Here is a 10,191-nt window from a genome sequence, read left to right on the forward strand (position 1 = left end):
CACAACTGGACTCCATCATGATTGGCTCTCGTTACTGAAGCCCTCCACCCTCCCACTCCGTCAAAGAGTGTCTCTCTGTGTGCAGTCACACTAAAGGCTGTGGAAGGGGCTATATATTAAGGGGTAGGGTCCAAATACACCAGCAAACTTTAAGAAACCCCCCAGAACTCACATTTGTAGGTTTTACAATTTGCTTTATTACAATGGATCTGGCTTCAATCACAACAAACATAAACATCAATATTTATCAGTTAGTATCAGAAACAGAAAGATATCATATCATGTAAAACTTAAAAAAGGGTTTGTTCTTTTTAAAGAAACAAAGGGAAAGCCAGGAGGATGGAGGAGTGAAGAGAGAGCTCGAGGATAAGGTGCTGGTTTTTTATCTGGATCTCTGGACGAATGCAGGTGACGTCTGGGTGCTCATGTCCACTTGTGTGGTTTTGCGGTTACTCCGTTTTCCAGTGCTGAGACCCTTTGGTTTAGGGGACTTTGTAGGAGTCTTCTTAAGAGTCTCCTTAGGACTCTTCTTAGGACTCTTCTTAGGAGCCTTCTTAGGAGCCTTCTTAGGACTCTTCTTTACACCATTGATTACATCTTCAGTTTCTATATGATACAACAAACCAACACAAACAAAAAGTAAAACTCTCCATAAAGCACATCCCCCTTCTAAAACACGCTGACTTTTTATGATCATTCATGCATCTGTGCCTGCAAACAAAAGCTGCCAGAGTTCTCTGCTCAAAACAGTTCAATCCATCCTGTCATGATATGGATACATCCTGTCTACATGGCCATACCATACGTATCAATAAAAAGACAGACAGCTTGCTCAATACATTTCAAAGACGTATGCACCAATTCAATCATTTTATATCTAGATTCACTTGATATAATTTCAGATTGTATTAAAAGTACCTTTTATTGTGAAGGCATTGAAAAGGCTGACATTCAACACACAGGAAGTAGTAACAAGTTATTCTATTTAGCATTTATAATCAGAGTATACATATTTAATAAATGAGGTTTTACCACAATATTAACTAGTTTGTAGCAGATATATGTTTATTCATGTATTTATTGAAACTACAACTACTTTGCAATGCAAGAACTTAATCTGTATCCTGGGCTTTGTTTTTATTTAAGCAGGGAAAATCCCACTGAGGTTAGCAAACTGTTTAATAATATGGACCTGCAGATGTGTCTGAAATAAAGTTTCCTGCTGTACATACACTGTGAAACAACAAAATCACCTCAGAGACAAATATGTGATCAGGAGAGGAGAGAAAACCTACCTTTCTTCTTTGTGACTCTCTTTTTTTTGATGGGAGTCCCATCAATTTCCTCATCGCCTTCTCCTTCATCTGCCACTTTCCTTCTCTTGGTCGTCTTCTGGAAGGAGAAGCAAATGAAGAGTTCACAGTCAACCACAACAACATTTCTAAAAGTCGTTTTAACACAGAGACTGACACTGACTTTTGTTTCCCATGTCTTACCATCAAACTCTACTGAAGCTGAGAAGTCTTGAAGGACGTTGCACGGTCTTCAATGTGTTCATTAAAATAAGACAAAACCAACAGTACAAAAAACACATTTTCGAGTTTAACTAAAAATCAAGAAGCAAAGTTTGTTCTGAAGGCTCTGCGTTGGATGCTGAGGTGAGGCTTGACCCAACATTTCAGAGCTTCCAGCCTCCTACGTGTGAAGTCTGAGAAAATGCAATTACTGCTCTGCCATCAGGACCTCACAGATATTAATCCATTAAAAATGCCCTGTTAAGAATTCTGCTGTTTTTGACCACAGAGCAGCAAACAGAAACACTCCAGCTTTCTTTTCTTCAGCTCATGAAGCTCATTTAAAGACTGAGGTCAACAAAGATGAAGGTTTTTTTTTTGTAATCAACTGATGATCTCCTGCATCTCTACAGAAATCACAGTGAGCGTGGTATCCTCTGAGGAAAGAGAAGAAAAGGTGGCCCCCCAAAGAGTCCTGCACTTAGTGAAGGCAATCAACTCCTCTGTCCATCCTCCTCCTCCCTGGGCCTCTATAATGAAGCTCCACTCTCAGCCTGAACTATCACTCACCCCTCCCCACCTTTCCTTTTTTTTTACCTCCATTTTGACAATTGCTACCTCATGATCACCATGTGGCACCCGCTGAGGTGAACAGATTGGCGGGATAATTATATACAATAACCAGCGCCGGGGCCCGGTAACCCTTTGGCTGGCGACGCCGCGTCCCCAGTGGCGTCCTTCCATATGCACAGAGAGTCAGAGAGCAAGAGCAAGAGCCAGAGAGAGAGAGAGAGAGAGAGAGAGAGAGAGAGAGAGAGAGAGAGAGAGAGAGAGAGAGAGAGAGAGAGAGAGAGAGAGAGAGAGAGAGAGAGAGAGAGAGAGAGAGAGAGAGAGAGAGAGGGAAAAGATGGAAAGCAAGAAAGAAATAGAAGACTCACCATATTGTAAATAAGATAAATATTAGAGGAATACAAACACTGTAGCTGTGCTGTTATTTCTCACTGCAAACACAGTAAAAACGGCTACAAGTTATAATCAGGACAAGTAGCTTTAGCCTCAGTCTTTAAGCTGTATATGATGTATAAGAAGTACATATATAAGAAAAGTTTTGAAGGAGGAGATGTAACTCAGAGTTAACATTTTAACCCACTGCTGCATCGTGTTTTAGAAGCGTCCCAGAAGTGACTCTCCACCCTACAAAACATAAGCGACCATTCCATTTTTGACGGAGTCCGCATTAAAACTGTGCATAGCAGATCGAGCTGGGTAGAAAGTCCATTAAACACAATTAAAACAGACTCATAAAGAAACCATTGAACTATGTAGCCCACTGACCCAGACTAGAAGCATAAAAATAATGGGAAAATGACCAACTAAATCAGGCATCCTGCTACTATAGTAATTATGGTAGCCTAAAGAGGTGCTTGTTTATCTTAGACTAGGCTGCTGTAATTACTGTAGTAACGGCGCAATTCTTCACTGAAAACTGCTGCTGAAAACAAGGTTGATGAGAGCCGTGAGACTGAACCAAAACAGTTGAGTTGCAGGTTTTAGAACCAAAACAATGAGCTGAAAGAGGTTGAAATGCTCCGTTATCTGCTGGTTTCATATGTGGGCTGAATCACCAACAATGATGAAACGACCTACAGAAAGGACGTGGAGCAGCTGACATTAACAACTTTGTCCTCAACTAGACCAAACGTTTCAGACTCTCCTCCATCTACATCAATTGGGCAAAAATGAAGTGTGTCTCCAGTTCTAAATTCCTGGGATTCCACATCTGTGAGGATCTCACCTGGACAATTAACACCTGCTCCTTGTTTAAAAGGCTCAATGATGCCTCTACTTCTTGAGGAGGTTGAGGAGGGGCTGCCTGTTACCCAACATCCTCACACACTGCATCTCAATGTGGTTCTGCATCTGCTAAATAGCTGAATGAAGACCCTACCCACCCCAACCATGGCCTGTTCTCCCTCTGCCCTCTAGGAGGCGCTACAGGAGCCTCCGAGCCCAAACCAGAAGGTTCAAAAACAACTTCTTCCCCCAGGCTATCTATCTCACCCACCCCCAACGCTGTCATCACACTTTTTATTACTCTTTTACAATGCTGTCTTTATTCTGCCTCAAGACACTGTTGTTTACATTACTCCTCTCAATGCACCCCCCCCCCCTTAATATACAAACCCATTTCATCATCATGTACAATCATGTTTATTTCTTATGTTAAAAGCTTATACTGTATGTTGTCACTAGCTTTTTTTCTTATTTTATGCCATCTTTGTTATATATCACTGTATAGAACAGAGGAAAGAGTAATAAGTAACAATAAAATAATAAAGTATCATTTAGGAATAAATCTGCCCACTACAGCAACATTATGAAAGATTCGTGATAGATGAACCATGACAATTTTCTTTCCTTGGCAATATATACAACTAAAAGAATGTGTCATCACAATCAGAAAAATACTGTCTAATACTGTTTGACCATGTTGCCCTGAGGATGAGAACCTGAAGATGGAGAGTGAGCAGAAAGAGGTGGAGGAGATGATACACTGTCAGTCTTTATATTTAAATATTCCATTACTGATGTCAGATGTTTAAAGACATTCAGATATCCAGCTTTGTGTCTTCATGTGTTTATTTCTGCAAAAAAGTTCAATTACCTTGTTGAAATCCTTCCCTTCCTATCCTTACCTTCAATCCATACACATCACATATTGTCCTTTTCTCTAATTCAAATCTATTAATATACACATATTGTCTATTTCAAAACTTTAACTGGAACACAAGAGATCTTCTACTTCACTGAAAAGTTCATTCGCAATATGAAGGCTTCAAGTTTCTACACCACACTAATGTAGTGGCATCTGGACGATGATTGGCTCCAAACTAGCTGTGATGTCACAAATCAAATGTTAAACTAAGATTTAAAAGTCTCCCCTTTGAGCAGATCAATGTGAAAACTAACTGTGTGTGTACATCGTTCTACACAGAGAAGAGAACATTCAACTGAAGCAACAAGAAGAGAAACATGTCTGGCTTTAAAATCAGTTTTCCCCCTAAATGAATAACTCTGGAATACTGAATTTCAAATTATGAGGAAATATGGATGACAAATCTCTTCAAAATTAAAAGTAGGTTTTTGTACAAACTATTAAAGAATGTAATGTATTGATATTTATTATTATAATTAATGTATAACTGCATTACATAACCTTCAAGAATTGGGCTCAAGCCTTCTACAAATCACAATAACAACCATTTTTCCCGTACCCCATATTTTATCTTTTAGGGCGTTCTCACACTAGGCAATCGTACCGTGTCTAAGCACGTTTGCCCCCTAAAGTCCGGATTATTTGGCTAGTGTGAGTGCAAGTGTACCGCGCTTGAGTACGTTACACTTCTCTGGTACGGTATGTTTGGAAGAGGTGTGCTTAGGCACAGTACACTTGGTCACGCATGCGCACTAGGGATTAATATTTTCCCCAAAAATAATAAAATAATTTTAAATCCCGGGAAAAGAAGCCAATTTTCCCAGGAATCCTGAGCCCTGGTCATTTCAACACTAAATGCAACGTGGAGACATTATGCAGATATGGGTTCCCAGTCCGACCATTTGTTGTGTATTATTTTATCATTATTAAGGCAAAAGAACTCAATTTATGTCAGAACAACTGGCCCTAATGTGAGTGCGCCCATGTTCTGTGTGTCTTTATTTCTAAATAATAATATTTTTTGATTGGATTTTCCCGGGATTAAACCCTAATGAGAACACGGTTACGTACACAACGCGCAACACATGTGTCGGAGGTAACCGTGCTTGAGTACACTTGGGTTTGAGGTAATGTGAGTGCGGGCCAGCGGGGGACAGGGGAGGTGGGACATTCGTGCTTCAGCAAGGTACGGAACAACTGGCCCTAGTGTGAGTGCGCCCTTGATCTCTCTTTTTCGCTCATTGTTTGGGTTACGGTCTGTTTTTCTGACATTAAAATATGAATAAAATAAAAATAAAAATATTCTACCTCTGAAAGTTTTTCAGAGGTCTTATTCCAGTAAATATCATCATGTGTCACTGCTGTTATAATGACATAATGTTATGTGACTCATCAACAGCATGACACTTATGTTCAGCTGAGATATCTGCTGCTACCTGTCTGTCACATACTGATCCATGTGAAGCAATGAGTCTAATAAGTGTGTGCTAGCCTGGTTAAAGGAATAATCACAGATAAACACCAGACCTCACTCTTTCATTTCTATGTCATGGTGATCACTGTCCACACACTCATGATGAAGTGAGGGTGTGACAGAGGACTTTATGACAGTACATGCACTGACCTTGGCAGGAGGTGACGCAGCTCCGTTGCTGAGTGTGAACTCCAGCTTGCTGTCGTCTTTAGCCTGGATGCTCTTCAGTCCGGCCTGCAGGATGGAGCGGAACTTGTCGTACGGTGGTTTGTCTTGGTAGCTCAGAGCTTTCACCTCCTCCATGAACTTCTGCATCTCATCTACAACACAGAGAAACTCTGAGACGCAGCCTGCAAACAGCTCCTCACCTCAATGCCACAATCGGCTGCAGCAGAAAATGAAATCAAGGAGATTATCCAGTCTTTACTTTTTCTTTGTGATAGTTTGTTTAGTGTGTGATGTGCTCTCTGAGGGCTCGTCCTTCTAAAGTGTTTTGATATGCATTTCTGTGATGAAAGCCTGTTTAAATAACCCTGACTGGACTTGAACGTCTCTCATCCTCGTGCTGCTGACTATCTTTGTTCAGAGACTCTGTTGTTGCTGTGATGTTCCACTCTTGTCGCTGCGTTGTGTTTAATTCTGTTTGCTGTGACTTTCTTCAGACTTGACAGACAGTCGCAAACACACACACACACACACACACACACACAGATGGAGTTGTAAACAACGGTTTGGTCGTGCTCCTCAGAGCAGAAGGAAGGAGGTGTGACGCCTCTGAACCGACATGCTGCCTGCAGGTCAAAGTGCCAACGTTAAAATGGCAACCGCACAAACATCAAAGTCATCATTTACATCGTGAGTTTGTTCTTCCCTCAATCCTGATGAGAAACAAGCATGGAGACAGTGGCTCAACTTCTCAAATCATCAAACACACATTTACATGTACATTGTCTCTTTTTAAATCAGATTCCAATGTATTTTATTTCATGAAAAGTCCTTTAAAGCAACAGCTTCATGTCACATGTAATTTCTTTTTGTGTGTATGGAATAAACAAAGAGCTTTATCAGGAAGAAAGCACAAAAGTCTCAAAGTGTTGCATTACTCCATGTTATATAGTGTGTGTGTTTGTTTTTTCTCTTTGTCCCGTCAGGTATACTGCCCTCCTCTTCCTGCAGGTGGTCACCATAGCATAAAAAGCTCCAAAGCCAGCTGTAACTGGTGCCAGTAACCAGTGTGTCTGTGTGTGTGTGTTTTTTTCTTGTTTTTAAGACAGTGCTCCTCTTCATTAACAACCTTGCAACTTTTCAGTTACCTTCCAGATCGGCTTCTTCCTTTCATCTGAGTGAAGCCTGTTTCCTGTTCATTGTGATTGAGTCATAAAACTCCTTTTAAGGAACATATCTTTGGTGGTAGTAATAACAGTTTTGGTGTGGTGATCAATAATCGTACACATTACAGGTTAATCACCCACTTTGCTAACTGTAGACTCGTAGTGTTTGTGAATGTTCTTTTGGTCTTAATTCACTGATTTAGGCTCATTGTGAAGAAGTGCTGCTTTAACCCTGTTGTCTCATGAGCGATCATTACATGGAGGCGACAGAGATTCTCTCTCTCACACACACACACAGCTGGGAGCTATTAAGCAGCTGGAGAAAGCAGAGGGTAAAAGGTGATACTTGTGGATTTGTTCTGCTTTCTTTATCTCTATTACTGACAATGAAAACTCTACACTCACCTGCTTTCTTTCTGCCATTCATCGTCCTCGACTGCTTAAAAAGAAACTCTCTATGGTCATTTAACAACAGATGCATGTATAAGTGTGTGCGTGCGTGTGCGTGTGTGTCTTACCTGGCCTGTCTTGAGAAGAGAAACACTTGGTCATGAACTCAGAGATGTTTTCTTGACTCCTGATTTTGGAGTCTCTGACGTAGAGGGGGTCCTGCAGCTTGTCCTCCCAGGGCAGCCGACCACACAGCCACTGAAGCATGCAGTAACCTAGGATCTCCATGTCGCTCCGTCTGCATGCAGCTGGAGACACGCGAGCACATCAGCAGCAGCAGCAGCAGTAAACACAGTCAGCAGAAGCATGAGACTAATATGTTCAATTACTGACACTTACATAGAGTGCCAGGCCGAATGTGAATATGACAAACTGGCACCTTGCAAAGGTTCAAATCTTCTTAACGATTGTTTATGTAACACGATAGAGTGTACATGTAAAAATGTGAAGGGATTGAAAGACAGAACTTTGCAATCCGTGTAAACATTCCTAAACAAACTTACAAGGCAGAATTCAAACTAGCAAATTCAAAAAGCAACAGTGTCATCTATCCATGATGTTTATGTCATTAACAGTATGTTTTAATATCACAGATCATTTCCTGAGCTGTATGTGAGGTCGTATGTACCTGCTCCTTTGTGGGCGTCGATGCTGGTGAACTCGATGGTGCCGTCGTGACATCTCTTGGGGTCTTCTTTGTACTCTTTGTGGACGCCATCAGGAGAGTACCTATATGCCAGCCCATAATCTACTAAGTAAACCTACAGGTGACACACACAGCAGTTCAAGCATGCACACGCACATGCACAGACCAACAAGGTCATATTTTAATCTTTCTAAACACACATGACATTTTTCTTGGACCCCGTCTCCAAAATAAAAGCGTGTTAATGCAGTACAGACAAACAGAGCTGATTCCTCACTTCTAGAATCCAAACTGTAATTTTAATCTTTATTACTATTATATTTGATGTGTGTTATGCTCCTATATACTACAGCTGGTAAGCAGCTTTTAATAAAGCAGCATTATAAAAACAAACTCCAGGGAAAGCGTCAAAATAGCGCAGCCATAAAAACAACAAGCCTACCTTAATATTCTAATCCTGAGGGGCCCATTTTTAAATTGTCATTTATAAATAGCTCTTTGATAACACCACCAATGATACATTATTAATCTTCAAATTAAATATTTGCCCCTGCCCCCCACCCCTGTTTGCTAGGAAAAAAAAGCTCTTTGTTGCTGCCATCTAACATACACACACACACACATACACACACACACACACACACCCACCCCCCCTCTCCGGGCCTTAATTGAATCTAATGAAGCAGCACAAGTGTGTTATGATCAAAAAAAAAAAAAACACAATCATCTCCCTGCTTTCAAGGAATGATGCCGAGGTCACAACAGCACCTCAGTGTCTCAACAAAAGAATGAAAAAAAAAAAGGAGAAAAATGCAGAAATTGTAGGAGTGATGATGCTACTGATACTGACCCGGTTGGGATCGCTGTTGCTCAACATGAGGTTGGACGCTTTAATGTCGGCGTGGACGTACTCGTGGTCGTGGATGTACTCCAGGATGTCCAGCTGACACAAGGAGGAAACAGTGTTACATCTAAATGTGTCCCTTTCATTTCTGATGTGCCAAAACTCTAGCCAATAGGCTGAGAGGTCACCTGACTAAGAAATTAAAAAGACAAAAGAAATAAAACATAAGATAAAAGTGATAGAATGATAATAGCATAATATAAAAATAGAAATAAAAAGACTTTCTTCTTAATCAAAGATCATAAAGCTACAGATGAACTCTCCTTCAGCAAAAGTAAAAGTAAGTAGAACACATAACAGCAACTCTCACTACAACCTGAAAGACCACATGCACAGCTGAGTTAACACTGGTGCTAGCAAGCTCTGCACTTCTTGATTTTATATATTTTATACTTTAGTTACTTTTACTATGTACTATTTACTATGTTACTATTATTACTGTTTTTATTTTCCATCTTATTATATTTTTTTGTTTTGTTACTTTTTAAACATAGCTTTACGCTCCTTTTACATCCTTTTCATATGAAGCACTCAGTCTATGTTTATTCTGTTGTAAAACGCTTTGTGCTGCATTTCTTATATGAAAGGTGCATTACAAATAAAATGATTATACTATTATTATTAATCGCACCTTCAAGATTATCCAGCATGGCTTTCATTGATCCCCTCCCACATCTGCCTACTTAACTAGAATATTGAGATCTGATCATTGATTGGACAAAATAAAGATAAGATAAACACTCATCAATACCTGCTGTCAATGCACAGACCAATGATCAGAAGTCATCTGTATGTTCATAGCAGGTGTAAATGTAATGAGTTCATTTTTCTCTGTAAGTGAGCTGAAGTGATTTTAGAACCAGCTCCTCTTTCCTTCACATACTGTCCTGAAAGTTAGTATCAACACATCTTCTTAAAATAACATTCCTGTGATTCCATCTACTTCAGTCATTTTTAACTGTACTTGAATGGAAACATGTCAACAAAATGAAAGCGTCTGATAATGAATTAACCAACCAGACGGAGGCCGAGCTGCAGGACTAGTTTTCTGGGGAACTTCTTTCCACATTCTTCAAACTTCTTCTGCAGGTCTGTGCCCAGTCTGTCAATAACCATGAACCTATACCTGGAACACACAAACAGTACTGCTTTACTA

General features: G+C 40.2%; 1 protein-coding gene across 1 annotated transcript in view; it reads right to left on the reverse strand.

Moving 5' to 3' along the window:
• Positions 1-204: 204 nt before the first annotated feature.
• Positions 205-10,191, reverse strand: part of vrk1 (VRK serine/threonine kinase 1) — a 15,371-nt gene continuing 5,384 nt past the window's right edge. Inside the window, exons 6-12 of the mRNA XM_062440248.1 lie at positions 10,053-10,161; positions 8,982-9,074; positions 8,114-8,246; positions 7,554-7,733; positions 5,855-6,024; positions 1,296-1,392; positions 205-606 (exon numbers count right to left, since the gene is read on the reverse strand). Coding sequence (XP_062296232.1) covers positions 383-606; positions 1,296-1,392; positions 5,855-6,024; positions 7,554-7,733; positions 8,114-8,246; positions 8,982-9,074; positions 10,053-10,161 — 1,006 coding nt within the window. The 3' untranslated portion in view covers positions 205-382. The remainder of the gene's footprint in view (positions 607-1,295; positions 1,393-5,854; positions 6,025-7,553; positions 7,734-8,113; positions 8,247-8,981; positions 9,075-10,052; positions 10,162-10,191) is intronic.

The sequence above is a fragment of the Scomber scombrus genome, chromosome 19 (genome assembly GCF_963691925.1).
Source record: "Scomber scombrus chromosome 19, fScoSco1.1, whole genome shotgun sequence".
NCBI lineage: Eukaryota > Metazoa > Chordata > Actinopteri > Scombriformes > Scombridae > Scomber > Scomber scombrus.